Source organism: Mustela nigripes, chromosome 2 (assembly GCF_022355385.1).
Source record: "Mustela nigripes isolate SB6536 chromosome 2, MUSNIG.SB6536, whole genome shotgun sequence".
Classification (NCBI taxonomy): domain Eukaryota; kingdom Metazoa; phylum Chordata; class Mammalia; order Carnivora; family Mustelidae; genus Mustela; species Mustela nigripes.
In genome coordinates, this window is record NC_081558.1 from 6779640 (window position 1) to 6794820 (window position 15181).

At 40.6% G+C, this 15181-nt stretch overlaps 2 protein-coding genes across 2 annotated transcripts; one reads left to right on the top strand and one right to left on the bottom strand.

Moving 5' to 3' along the window:
- Nucleotides 1-5040: 5040 nt before the first annotated feature.
- On the top strand, nt 5041-5973 carry LOC132009613 (olfactory receptor 7D4-like). Its single transcript, XM_059387648.1, has one exon. The coding sequence runs from the start codon at nt 5041-5043 to the stop codon at nt 5971-5973; it is 933 nt and encodes a 310-aa protein (XP_059243631.1).
- Nucleotides 5974-11284: 5311 nt separating this feature from the next.
- Nucleotides 11285-14979, bottom strand: LOC132009614 (olfactory receptor 7E178-like). The gene is made up of 2 exons (XM_059387649.1): nt 14970-14979; nt 11285-12291 (listed from the first exon to the last, which is right to left on the bottom strand). The coding sequence occupies exons 1-2, from the start codon at nt 14977-14979 to the stop codon at nt 11285-11287; spliced, it is 1017 nt and encodes a 338-aa protein (XP_059243632.1).
- Between the last annotated feature and the right edge of the window lie 202 nt (nt 14980-15181).

Here is a 15181-nt window from a genome sequence, read left to right on the forward strand (position 1 = left end):
CTGATTGTTTACAGTTGAGGGCTCAAAGCACTTGGCACATAATTAGCCAGATTGGTCCATGTTCTCCCAATCTCTAAGGACTTGGCTATTATTAATTGATGGAGAGAAGTGAATGCACTGGGTTGGGGGGGTGGTATCTAGACCCCCTCCTCTTCTCCAGAAGAAGCTATCTTCTATTCCTCATTTCTGACTTACAAGTTACTTATCTCATCATAAAATTCAGACCCTTTTTTTTTCAACTACAAAGAGCAACACATGACTTTTATATCTGTACAGTCACTGACTTAATCAAATAATTTAGAGATAATTAGGTCTTCTATACCAGGAATCTTATTGAATTTCTATTTTCTCATTAAAATATGTGTCTCTAAGGAGAACGTTCTGTTTTTCTCTCTATAGTCCTGGTTTGGGGTTTGGAATTTATGCATTGGAGATGTGGGTTTTTTGCTGTTTTGAAAGACAGCTCAGGTTTCAATTTTTCTGTTTAGTTATGTGTGTTATTATATCAGACAACTGTTCATTTTTACATATTTATCTTGTGACTTGATCCCTTGCTTAAATACTTCAAGCATTGGTTCTCAGAGATCTCTACATTCAAAATGTGGATCATCTCAAGGCTTGGCTTGAAGACAAACTCAGAGTTTTATTTCTCATTCACTGATGTGAAGAAAACTTCAGTCTTTACCCAATTAAATTGAGTGTGTAAGAAATTGTGCTTATGTATGTGTACATAAAAGACAAAGGAAATTTTTAGAGAGCCCAAATGACCAAGTGACAGGAGCATAGAGGATTGGAGAAGGAGGTGTGTGTTGAGATGTTTTAGAATTCTTGAACAGGATGAAAATCCTATTAAACTGAAGTCACTAGTGAGCTCTCATGGCCAGTTGCATGGGAGGGTGAATGGGTACACTCCTTGTTCAAAGTTGCTGTTGTGAGTGAGTTTATACTCTGGTTCCATGTTATCTCAATGGGTGGTTGATGGAAATTATAGGGATGAGGAGGAAGAGACAGAGCACCTACTCTTGGATACCATAGAACTTTCCATTACCACAGTGTGTAGTGACACTGTTACCAGTGGGAGGTGTACCAATGGATGCCCCCAGGTACTAACAGACTTTTACCATGAGGTATCGATTTGTTTTCTCCTACCTGGTTCCAAAACTCCAGAGCTTCCACCTTCACTCAACCTAGACATATCCTTTCTGAATCCTTCTTTGCCACCTTCATTTGTTGGGGAACACCTCCCGTTTCTTCAAAAGGACCTGTCCTACTTCTTTCTTCCCCCTCATCTGTGTTTCTTATAGAGATTTTCAATAGTGAAGAGTCCATGTTCTCTGGTATCCAAGGTTATAGTATATAAAGATGCAGGTGGATAAGGGGGAAAGAGAATCACACAGGATGATCCAACATCCAGTCCCCCCCTTGACATTCTATGCTTTTGCTCTCGGAACATTCTGCGAGACACTGAAACCTGCAAGTCCCTATCTCATAGTTCATGTGATTGCACTAGGGAATCAGGTCTCATTCCTAAGTAAGGACATGGAATCATTAACAAGACATTGGACTAATTTATTCACCTCTTCTGGCCATTCTTCCTCTTCCTAAAACAAGTGGCTTTGTCCCTTCAATATTAATGATGGGATGACTCATAACCCTGTTTCCTTTGGCCCTAGTTTTGCCTGCCTTAAGTCTATATTTAACTCCAGGCACCAGGGAAAATTGTGATATGGATCATGTTACATGTCACAGGTCCTACATGGCCTCTATCCTTTATCCATTGTTTTTTTCAAGGTTCCCAGAGATGTGGTCCCTGTGCATCTCCAACCTCATTCTTCACTGTTCCCATGTCCCACCTTGTGCTTCAGCAGATTGCTAAGAGCACTCTGTCCCATGCTGCTTTTTCTGTATGGACCTTTTCCCTTGCTGCCTTCTTTGCCAGATAAGCCCAGACTCAATCATCAACCTAGACAACTCCATGCCCTGCCCAGGGATCTCTCCCTCCAGGAATGCCCCACTGACTCCATCACTTCAGGCTAAATTTGGGGATCCTTTCTGTACTTCACTTTGCAGACTGCCTTTATCTTAGCATTTAACTCACTGTATCACAATGTTAGTTTTCTGCATCCATTAATGTCTCTGAGGTGGGGTTCCTCAGGACAAAACCACATCATTAATCCTTTTATCCCCAACAGCTAACACTTAGCCTATCCCAAAGTTGCCCTTCTTGCTCTGGACACTAGAAACAAAAGAAACAGAAAACAAATATGTATTTGGTACATGAAAAAAAAAAAAAAGAAAGGGGAAAGTATAAATGACAAGTGGTTGTATCCTCCACTTTTAATTTCTAACCTCTGGCTCTAAGATAAAATGTTTCTGATGTGTGGGAAACTCTTCTTAAGATGCACGCTATTCCTCATTTCCATCACCCATTTGAATCACCATCCAGCGCCTATAGGAAATGAAATTGTTTTCCTCGATTCTAACCCAGTTGATGATGTTAATGCACACAACATACTCTAGGAAATAACCAGAATTGTGGGCATTTCCTGTGCATTCTCTGATATACTGCCCAACAGAACAGATCAGAAGGAAAGAAAGTAAGCCACACTTACTAGAGGTCAAGGGAATCTTTTACAAACTGTCATAATTTAAAGATGAGTCATGATCCTCTCACCAGAACTCAGCAGAGATGCTTGCAAACTGCTCATCCCACCAAGGGTCAGAACAAAGTTGTTCATTCTTACTTAATCAATTTGCCTCTGATGTGATCATTTTTATCATTCCAGAAACACTATCTGCTTTGGGGTTTTTGTGAGTTTTCTCTTTTTGAGATAAAATCGGCATGCATCATAATATTAGTTTCTGGTGTGCAACATAATGATTCAATATATTGCACATATAGGGGTGCCTGAGTGGCTCAGTTGGTTAAATGTCTGCCTTCAGCTCAGATCATGATCCCAAGGGTCCTGGGATTGAGCCCCACATCAGGCTCCCTGCTTGGTGGGGGTCTGCTTCTTCCTCTCCCTCTGGAGCTCCCCCTGCCTGTGCTCAGTCTCCCTCTCTCTCTCTCTCTCTCAATCTCTCTGTCAAATAATTAAATGAAGCATAAAAAATAGCATGGAGGACATGGGGAGTTAGAGAGGAGAAGGGAGTTGGGGGAAATTGGAAGGGGATGTGAACCATGAGAGACTATGGACTCTGAAAATCAATCTGAGGGTTTTAAAGGGGCAGAGGGTGGGAGGTCGGGGTACCAGGTGGTGGGTATTATAGAGGGCACGGATTGCATGGAGCACTGGGTGTGGTGCAAAAATAATGAATACTGCTATGCTGAAAATAAATAAAAAAATAAATTTTAAGAAATTATATATATTTGTGTGTGTATATATATATGTATATATATATATACATATATATATAATATAGCACATGTAATATTTGATGAATTACCAAAATAATTCCAGTTAACATCTGCCACTACACAGTTACAAAAAAAACTTTTTCTTATGGAAAATTTTTTAAGACTTTATTTGTTTATTTATTTGACAGAGAGAGCAAGAGCACAAGCAGAGGAATTGTAGGCAGAGGGAGATGGAGAAGTAGGTTCTCCGCTGAGCAAGGAGCCTGATGCTGGACTTGATCCCAGACTCCTGGGATCATGAACTGAGCTAAAGGCAGACACTTCATTGACGAAGCTACCCACCGAGTGAAGAGCACCACTGAGGATATGACTCAAAATTCTGTTTGTGACTGAAAGACCCCCCCCCCCATCGTTAACTAATTAACTGCTCTTTTGCCTTTCTGTAACCGCTTGGCTTTTAGGGCATGACACTTAACTCCTGTTTGAACAAGATACCCTCTCCTAATAGCAGGGGCATGGTCATGTAGGCAAGGGGGCTGCATGGTCACATAGGTCACATAGACAGGATGCCTTTCTGCTGAGTAATAAGGTCAAGCTTCCCCTCTTTGTTTCCCCTTCCCGCCTTTCTCTTCGTGCGAGGGGGTCTTCCAGGGCCAATCCACTAACACCAAGTATGCCTTTTTCAAAAGTTCAAACTGTCCACCAATCAGTTGCACCCCACCCAAAACTTGTTTGTACCTGTCTATAAAAATCCTGCACCACCCCAGCCAGGTGTGCTCAGCTAGCAGGAGCTGCTGACCACCCGCAGGCGCGCGCTGACCACCCGCAGGCGCCTGCGTAACAATAAAGAACCTCTTGCTGATTGCATCCAGTGGCAGTGTTGGATTCTTGGGTAAGGGGATCCGCGGGTCTTTCAGTGACCTTAGTAGTGTTTTATCTTATGGTACTCAGGTTATGATGGTACTGATCTTTTGGTACTTATGGTACTGAAATGGTTGAAACCATGACACCTATGTTTTCATTAGACATTTTCACCAATATTTAATTTCATAGATGAAAGATATTTTGTCAAGCAATAATAATGTCCAGGAAGCATCTGGCCCTGGTCCTGCAGTATGTTGATGGCTCCTGGTACACTAAGCAGTAATAATTTGTTCATGTGGTTTATTACTTGGTAAGAACATTCTCTTTTTCTTCATTTTCCTTGAAGAGTAAACCTACATGCTGTTCATCCTGAAATAGTCTATCCAAATATTTGAGAGACTGTCAAATTTTCTGACCTCTGAGACATATTTATCTGACCCTTTATAGGGTTCAAGACAAGTTGGATAGATTAAGTTACTGAGGTTCACTGGACCTCATGTTCCACATTTGTTTTAGAGTGATTTTGGACCACTTTATTGCTAAAATCTAACAGTGTTCTTAACTTTTAGATTTGATGATTCTAGATAAATAGGATAAATGAGTGTCCCAGAGACCAATGGACAGGGGTTGATCAACATTATTAACTGTTGCATGGAATGAATAACAGAATGTAGGCTTCCTAAACTTTGTAATGTTACGGCTATTATGCACAGCACTTCACTCCAAGAAACAAAAATAATAGAGAGATTCTATAGTCTATCTAGTGCCTATTTCATAGTCATTCCCTGCTTATATCATCTAGCTGATGAGTTGGCAACATGGTAGCAAGAAATCAAACAAGTGCTTCAGAATTCTTACTCCTGGGATTTTCCCAAGACTCAGTGCCTCAACCCCTTCTCTTTGGTCTGTACTTGTCCATGGACCTGGTCACCGTACTTGGGAACCTGCTCATCTTCTTGGCCATCAGCTGTGACTCCCACCTCCACACCCCCATGTACTTCTTCTTCTCCAACTTGTCCTTTGCTGACATAAGTTTCTTCTCCACCATGGTCCCTAAGATGCTGATGAACATCCAAACACAGAGCAAATCCATCAGCTATGCAGGCTGCATCACCCAGATGTATTTCTTTATGGTTTTTGGAGGTATGGACACTTTTCTCCTCACTGGGATGGGCTATGACCGGCTTGTGGCCATCTGCCATCCCTTGCACTACCCAGTCATCATGAACCCACAGCTCTGTGGCCTCCTGGTTCTCATGTCCTGGTTCATCAGCTTGTCATACTCCCTGACCCAGAGTCTGTTGATACTACAGCTTTCCTTCTGCATCAACTGGGTAATTCCACTCTTTTACTGTGAACTTGCTAAGGCTCTCAGACTTGCCTGCCCAGACACATTGGTCAATCATGTCCTGCTATATATAGTAACTAGCCTTCTTGGTGTCATTCCCTTCTCTGGGATCCTTTTCTCCTATACCCTAATCACCTCCTCCATCCTGAGAATCCCATCAACTAATGGGAAGTACAATGCATTTTCTATCGGTGCATCTCACCTGTCTGTGGTTTCTTTATTCTATGGGACAGGCCTTGGTGTGTATCTCAGTTCTGATGCATCTTCCTGGAGGGGTATGATTGCCTCGGTGATGTACACTGTGGTTACCCCAATGCTGAACCCCATCGTCTACACTCTATTGAACAGGGACATCAGGAGGGCTCTACAAACAGTTTTGCAGAGAACAATCTATGTTCAGTGATATGAATGCTTATCCTGGGTTTTTTAACTGACAGGAACAGCAGCAGTGGTCTAAAAAAATTCTGCCTCTTGGTGACATTAAGTTTCACACCCATCCTTCATAAGTGACTTTGCTCAGAATTGCTTTGTGAGTCCCTTTTCTGAATGTATCTTAACCTCTTATGTTGACTGCTCTGTTATCCTCACTCCTACTCTCCACATCCCCTCCTTTTACTTTCCTATTACTACACCTCAGCTTGGATTTCCAATCCAGTACCAATTTAAGTACCTAATCAGAATAGTTGCATGAGAATTATGAAATAGTGCATTTTATCAATAACTTTTGCTAGTTCCTTTACAGTAAAGGCTGCAGTAGGTGTCTAGAACACAGGAGTGAAGTGGGAAAAAAAATCTTTGCCCTCATAAAGCATAAATCCAGGATCTCAGTTTCTCTGATCACATTATAAGTCCAAACAGACTATATACACTAAAGGATAAATTATTTATTTGGTTATTAGCAAGGTTGAACTTTTCTCCATATGCTTATTGAGAGCATTTCCAAACAACTCTGAGTTTGGGTTTCTAGACTCCTTCAGCTTTTCAGTGGGTGCCTGCTTCCCTACTGCCCCCAGGGAGACACTGAATGAATGAATGCTCCCATTCCTCTTCTTTCATTTATATTACCCATTCCTGAGTTTAGTGTTGGGTTTGTAATTCAAAGAATATTATGGGCCATTTCAACTACCATGGAACTGGTTTTAAATTTTCTCAAATAAATGTTATTAGTAACAACGTGTTCCACACTGAGTTCCTTGTGAAGCAGACAATTAGAAAACAATTAGCACACAGGATGTTTACCAGGCAGTGCTCCTGGAATCAACAACTGGTCAAGGGCAGATGTGTAGTTAGGAATTTGGCTTCCTCTAAAGAGAGAGTGTCCCAGCTCCCAGGGGTAACTTTTAAACACCTGAAATTTCCCAGTGATCTGGAGTGATTGACTATTTATGGAGGGCCTCATAGACCACAACTCATAGCTTAGGCTAATGAAATGGCTCAGGATGAGTGTTGGCCATGCCAAAGAGACCAGCCATGTGATGAAAAGGCTGGAGCTTTGGGGAAAGAGATATCAGCCCAGCCTTAGGTAGGAGGCTGGAAATTGAGCTCAGCCATATACACCATAATTCAAATAATTATATCTACATAGCAAAGCCTGAATAAAAATTTTGAACACTGGAACTCAGATGAACTACCTGATTGGTAACAGTCTTTGAGTATTGTCACTGATATCGACCCAGGAAAAGGTAATGGGTCTGAACTCCAAGGAAAGAAGACAACAAAAGCCTTCACATATGGGATGTTCTAGACCTTGTATTGTGTATATCTCCCTTTGGCTGAATCTAATTTGTATCTTTTTGCTGTAATAAAACTGCAATCATAGTATACTGCTTCTTGAGTTCTATGAGCTATTCTAGTTCGTCATCAAATCTGAGGCAATCCTCTCAGTTTGAATCATTCTAGCAAATCATCGAATGTGAAAAAGTTTCCAAATTTGTATTCAACTGGTCTGATGTGAGAGTGGACCTAGAGACTCCTGAACTGGTGACTGCTGTGAGAGGGGAGGGCAATCTTGTTGTCTGGCAAATTCTTTACAACAAGGAAGAACACTGGAAAAAGTCAAGTCAAACTGAAATCTATCAAAGACCTCCAAACTCAGCAGGGAGCCCTGGAGTTAAGATGATGTCTTAGAGTTAGCTGGAATTAGGGCAAAGGGTATAAATGTTTACCCCCGCCCCCAAATCAAACAGTTATCAGATGTGGTTTGCCCCAGGAAGGAGGCATGATCTTGCCAAGGCAGATCCCTACAGTGGTTGATTGCAGAGGGCTGAGAAACACCCAACATTTGAAGCAAGATGTCCCTTATTTCTGACAGGAGATCTTTGTTGTTTTTGTTGTTGTTGTTGTTGTTTAATTTTATATTTCTTTTCAGCATAACAGTATTCATTGTTTTTTTAAATTTATTTTTTATTTCTTTTCAGCATAACAGTATTCATTGTTTTTTTTAATTTATTTTTTATTTATTTTCAGCATAACAGTATTCATTATTTTTGCACCACACCCAGTGTTCCATGCAATCTGTGCCCTCTTTAATACCCACCACCTGGTTCCCCCAACCTCCCACCCCCCTGCCACTTCAAACCCCTCAGATTGTTTTTCAGAGTCCATAGTCTCTCATGGTTCACCTCCCCTTCCAATTTCCCCCAACTCCCTTCTCTCTATATCCCCATGTCCTCCATGCTATTTGTTATGCTACACAAATAAGTGAAACCATATAATAATTGACTCTCTCTGCTTGATTTATTTCACTCAGCATAATCTCTGCTGTTGTTCTTTTTAAGATTTTATTTATTTATTTGACAGACAAATATTACAAGAAGACAGAGAGGCAGACAGAGAGAGGAAGGGAAGCAGGCTTCCATCTGAGCAGAGATCCTGATGTGGGGCTAGAACCCAGGACCCTGGGATGATGACCCCAGCTGAAGGCAGATGCTTTAACACAATGAGTCACCCAAGTGCCCCTGTTGTTGTTTTTAATTGTGGAAATATTACATAAAATTTGCCACCTTAACCATTTTCAGTGTATAGATCAGTAGTAGTAAGTACATTCACAACCATCACTACCATCCATCTCTAGAACTTTTCTGTCCCATTAAACTGAAACTGTCCCATTAAACCCTAATGTCCCTTCTCCATCCCCCAGCTTCTGGCTCCCACCATTCTACTCTCTGTCTCTGTGATTTTGACTACTATAGGCCTCTTACATACGTGGAAATATACAGTATTTGTGCTTTTGTGTCTAGTGATATAACTGGGGAGAAATTAGATGGAATAGGAAGGACAATCATCAGGAAAATTAGGATCACCTCTGTTCTGGTAGTAACTCTCCCATCTATTCCTTGGGAATTGTACACCCCAGTTTTCCTAGGGAAGTTCCAGGAAACTTGATAACTGTTTATTCAAACTCAATATTAATAGTGTCTCATTTCAGCTTCAGAGGGAAATTCAATAGTTATCCTATTCACCCAGAAATCTGATCAAGATGGGACTCTGAAAGGCCTAGTTAGTTGAGCATCTGATTCTTTATCTCAGCTTGGGTCTTGATCTCAGGGTTGTGGGTTCAAGCCCCATGTTGGACTCCATGGTGGGTGGGAAGCCTACTTTAAAAGAAATATGATCAAGATCATTAAGGCACAAAAATGTATTAAATGTTTTGGACGTTAAGGTAGGATTTAGATCCTCCTAACAAATGGTGGTGAGTGGGGGTGTGGAATCAAAGTTACGCTGAAAAGAAATAAAAATAAATAAAACTGGGGGCATTGCGTTATCTGATTTCAAGCCTTATTACAAAGCTGTGATCACCAAGACAGCATGGCACTGGCTTAAAAACAAACACATAGACCAGTGGAACATAGTGGAGAGCCCAGATATGCACCCTCAACTCTAAGGGCAAATAATCCTTGACAAAACAAGAAAAAATATCCAGTGGAAAAAAGACAGTCTCTTCAATAAATGGTGCTGGGAAAACTGGACAGCTATATGTAGAAGAATGATACTCGACCATTCTCTTACACAGTACACAAAGATAAACTCAAAATGGATGAAAGACCTCAACATGAGACAGGAATCCATCAGAATCCTAGAGAAGAACATAGGCAGTAATCTCTTCAATATCAGCCACAGCAACTTATTTCAAGATAAGTCTCCAAAGGCCTTTTATCCATTTTGAGTTTATCTTTGTGTATGGTGTAAGAGATTGGTCGAGCTTCATTCTTCTACAAACAGCTGTCCAGTTTTCTCAGCACCATTTATTGAAGAGACTGTCTTGTTTCCACTGTATATTTTTACCTGTTTTGTCAAAGATTAATTGACCATAGAGTTGATATCCAGGAACTATAATGAACTCCTCAAACTCAACACACATGAAATAGGCAAACATATCAAAAAATGGGCAGAAGATATGAACAGACACTTCTCCAATCAAGACATACAAATGGCTATCAGACACATGAAAAAATGTTCATCATCACTAGCCACCAGGGAGATCAAATTAAAACCACATTGAGATATCACCTTACACCAGTTAGAATGGCCAAAATTAGCAAGACAGGAAACAACATGTGTTGGAGAGGATGTGGAGAAAGGGGAACCCTCTTACACTGTTGGTGGGAATGCAATTTGGTGCAGCCTCTCTGGAGGACAGTATGGAGATTCCTCAAGAAATTAAAAGTAGAACTTCCCTATGACCCTGCATTGCACTCCTGGGAATTTACCCCAAAGATACAGATGTCATAAAAAGAAGGGCCATCTGTACCCCAATGTTTATAGCAGCAATGGCCACAGTCGCCAAATGGTGGAAAGAACCAAGATGCCCTTCAATGGACAAATGGATAAGGAAGATGTGGTCCATATACACTATGGAGCATTGTGCCTCCATCAGAAAGGATGAATACCCAACTTTTGTAGCAACATGGACGGGACTGGAAGAGATTATGCTGAGTGAAATAAGTCAAGCAGACAGAGTCAATTTTCATATGGTTTCACTTGTTTGTGGAGCATAACAAATAGCATGGAGGACAAGGGGAGTTAGAGAAGAGAAGGAAGGACTCTGAAAATCAATCTGAGGATTTTGAAGTGGCGGGGGGGGAGGCTGGGGGAACCAGGTGGTGGGTATTAGAGAGGGCATGGATTGCATGGAGCACTGGGTCACTGGGTGTGGTGGAAAAACAAGGAATACTGTTATGCTGAAAATAAAAATAAATAAATAAATAATTTAAAAAAAAGAATGTACATGGGGAGTTAGAGAGGAGAAGGGAGTTGGGGTAAATTGGAAGGGGAGGTGAATCATGAGAGACTATGGACTCTGAAAAACAATCTGAGGGTTTTGATGGGGTACAGGGTGGGAGGTTGGGGTACCAGATGGTGGGTATGATAGAGGGCACGGATTGCATGGAGCACTGGGTGTGGTGAAAAAATAATGAATACTGTTATGTTGAAAATTAATAAAAAATTAAAAAAGAATGTATATAAGCTCCTTTATGGCTAAATAAATTGCTGTAGTGCTCATAAAAGATAATAATAATAATAAGGGAGTTAATTTTTGCTAAGAAAAAAAAAGGAAAATAACATGCAGCACTGGGGTGGCTCAGCTGTTTACTGTTTACTCTGCCTTTGGCTCAGGTCATGATCTCCAGGTCCTGGGATGAAGCCCCACTTGGGCTCCCACCTCTGCATTTTCCAGTTCTATGAACCCAGAAAGACTAAGACAAATGCTGATATTATAATATTCTGCTGATCATCCCCCACAGTGCCCTCTTGATGTCCTTATTCCTCAGGCTGTAGATGAAGGGGTTCAGCATAGGGGTGACAACAGTGTACATCACCGAGGCCACTGCACCCTTCTGGAGGGAGGGGGAGATAGATGAACTGAGGTACACTCCAAGGCCTGTTCCATAAAACAAGCAAACAATCAACAGGTGGGAGCTACAGGTAGAAAAGGCTTTGTACTTCCCACCTGTGGATGGGATTCTCAGAATGGAGGAAACAATTCGTGTATAAGAACAAAAGATCCCTGAGAGGGGAACACCACCAAAGATAGCACCAATAAAATACATTAGTATGGTGTGGATGGAGATATCAGAGCAGGCAAGGTGGAAGAGTTGTGGTGCATCACAAAAGAAATGATGAATTTCCACATTTGTGCAGAAGGTGAGTTGGGACACCATCAAAAAATGAATCTGAGATTCCAAAAGGCTGCCAAAAACTGACATCAGGACCAACAAGCTACAGAAGCATGGGTTCATGATAACTGAATAGTTCAGTGGGTGACAAATGGCCACAAACCGGTCATAGGCCATCACAGCCAGGAGCAGGTTGTCCAAACACCCAAACAGGAAAAAAAAGGACACCTGAGTTAGGCAGCCTGCATAGGTGATAGACTTGCTGTGCGTTTGAATGTTCACCAGCATCTTGGGGATTGTCGTGGTGCTGAAACCAATATCAGCCAAGGACAGGTTGGAGAGGAAGAAGTACATGGGCATGTGGAGGTGGGAGTCAGAGCTGACAGCCAGGATGATGAGCAGGTTCCCAAGCAAGGTGACCAGGTACATGGACAAGAAGAGCCCAAAGAGAATGGGCTCCAGTTCTGGATCATCTGAGAGGCCCAGGAGAAGGAACTCTGAGACAGCTGTTAGATTCTGTGGTTCCAGGCAGGTGGGACACCTCTCAAAAGAGAAGAGAGTGTTGAATAAACAAAACAAGTATAGAGACACCCAGCTAAATGCACCTATTTTGATTCAAGCAATTTGCGCTTCCCAGCGTACATCCCAGTACCTTCAGCAACATTTCTCAATTGTAAACTCTTCTTAGAACTCTTTCCTTACTGCTGTCTGAGCTATTTACCTGTTTCTATATTTACCCACTATGAAGACATTGAGCCAAATAATGTTAGAGAAGCATGCAAATATACAAATATAGAAATGCCTAATTATACTTGGCTTCAGAACTCATATTTGTTGCCAGTAAAAACAGTTTTCTTGCTTTCCCTGCATGATCCCATTCCCCTGCATTTCAGCTGCCCTAAGACAAACACTGTGGTGAATGTGGTAGATATATTTTCCTTTCAATGTTTCCATAATATTAGTACTGATTTATGCATCCATAAACAGTTTTCTTAAAAACTTACTTAATACTATAATAATATACATATTGTTTCCTGAGTTCTCACCACAACAATGTGTTTTAAGTGTCTGTGGAGTATGTACATCTATTTCAAGCACTTCCAAAGTGGCATAGTATTACCTGACAGATGAACTTTATTATTTCTTAATTTCTTATTACAATATTCCTTTTTTAAAAAAAATTATTTATTTATTCTGAGACAAACAGAGAAATAGAGTACAAGCAGAAGGAGGTAGAGGGAGATAGAGATCCTTAAGCTGGCTTCACACTGAGCACAGAGCCTGATGAGGGGCTCCATCTAAGGACTCTGAGATCATGACCTGAGCCAAAATCAAGAGTTGGACACATAACTGACTGAGCCATCTGGATGTCCCTTATTAAAATATTCCTAATAAAATTCCTGTGCCCACCTCTTTATTACATATGAGAATTTCTATAATATATAGACTTAAAAGATGATAATATTGTGAAAAATCAATATATGTACAATTTTACTATTAATTATCCTGTTGTTTTTCTAATAGAAGGTATAGACAAAATCAACATCATGCTTTTATTATCAAGGTATAGAATCAGAATGGTCCCCAAAGTCTGTGTTCAAATGGTCTTTACATGATAAATACATGGGAAAGTACCTATCTTGGATAAGGAATAATATTTTTATACATATTTCCAAAATAGGCTGCAAAATGCATTACTATTCATAGAAAATCTTATGATCTGTAATATTCATGTAGTAAAGGCCCTGGTGAACCAGTTATCCCATTTCCCTAATCACAGGTGAACTCACAGAATCCCAAGAGAAGGAATTCTTGGTCCTGTTTCTGTTTGCTCATCTGGAACTAAAGCACACTTGAAAAGAAAACAACTATTCTACACTGGTGGAGTGCACAGAGCCCTGGGATGGGAATCAGACTAAACATGGAGTATATGCCAACACCCCAACTTCTCCATGCTATTATCCTCCATCTAGAAATAGGGAGAACATCATCTATATCAAGATATGGGTGGCATCTAAAAGAAGTTTGAACCCAATAAATACTCATTCATGGTTTGTATATCAGAATGGCATTGTTACTGGAATGGTGGGTTTATTGGTGAAACTCAATCCTAAGAAAGTTTTTTTTAATTAATTTATTTATTTTCAGCATAACAGTATTCATTATTTTTTCACCACACCCAGTGCTCCATACAATCAGTGCCCTCTATAATACCCAACACCTGATACCCCGACCTCCCACTCCCCCGCCACTTCAAACCCCTCAGATTGTTTTTCAGAGTCCATAGTCTCTCAAGATTCACCTCCCCTTCCAATTTACCCCAACTCCCTTCTCCTCTCTAACTCCCCATGTCCTCCATGCTTTTTGTTATGCTCCACAAATAAGTGAAACCATATGATAATTGACTCTCTCTGCTTTTACTTTATTATTTATCAGGTAGAAGCCTACCATGTCCCAGGATTCACTCAAGTATGCATAGAAATTGGGTCACCTGGGTGACTCCATTGGTTAAATGTCCAACTCTTGATTTTGGCTCAGGTTGTGATCTCAGGTATGAGAGATCAAGAATGGTCCCCACTGCCTCTCCCTCTCTAAAAAAAAAAAAAAAAAAGAAAAGAAAGAAGAAAGTAAAAGAGAGGGTGGAAATGGTTAAATGTGTCTCCGGTGCAGTAAGTTTGCCTCCATTTCTCTTTTTTTCCTCTTTTCATCTTTATGGAAATCACCAGTAATTTTCAACTGAAGAGTCTGTTAAGTGGAAAATGATAGGTCTCTTAGAAAATGTGTGGCATAGATACAGAGAAGCACTGTTTTATTTTTCATCTAGATCTATGGAACATCATTGGAAGCAAGCAAAGCACCCAATGCATGGAACCCATGCTATCTCTGTCCCATTTCTGAGAACCTAAGAAGGGTCCATTCAATATTTAACAGAGATCACTGGTGCTCTTGGAGCCTACACTGTGCCAAGAAAAGTATAAGCTCTGGGAAATCAGAAATGACTGTGATTCAGTTGCTTCCCTCCAAACACTCAGTATCTACCTACATAAGGACCAAAAAAAAAAAGTTCTTTCAGGATCTAGAGAAAACTGAAACTTCTAATCACAGGATATTTTAGTTGGATAGATGGTGCTTAGCCTTGATAATGACAATAACAACCACATTACCTAAAACTTAACTTATCCTTATTATATGCATATACCATATTTAATCACATGTTCAGTGCTCATCTTAATTCTTGCTCATTACAGTTGAATAAACTGGCTCAAAGACATTAAGAACTCACCCAGTGTCATATAGATGAAGGTAGAGGAGATAAGATTCAGAATTAAGTGGTGGGTCTCTGAGGTGTATGAACTGACTTTGTTCTGTTTCCCTGCACTTTAAAGAGTTTAAGCAGAAGTCCAGAGGTCTTTTCCAAAATTGTTAATATAATCATGGCACAGTTTTTTATTTCTTGACTAAGAATGGAATCTAATATCCTGACCCCATATCTCC

Excerpts from the sequence above, each read along its gene's own strand:
- LOC132009613 (XM_059387648.1), top strand. The coding sequence starts at position 5,041 with ATGGTAGCAAGAAATCAAACAAGTGCTTCAGAATTCTTACTCCTGGGA.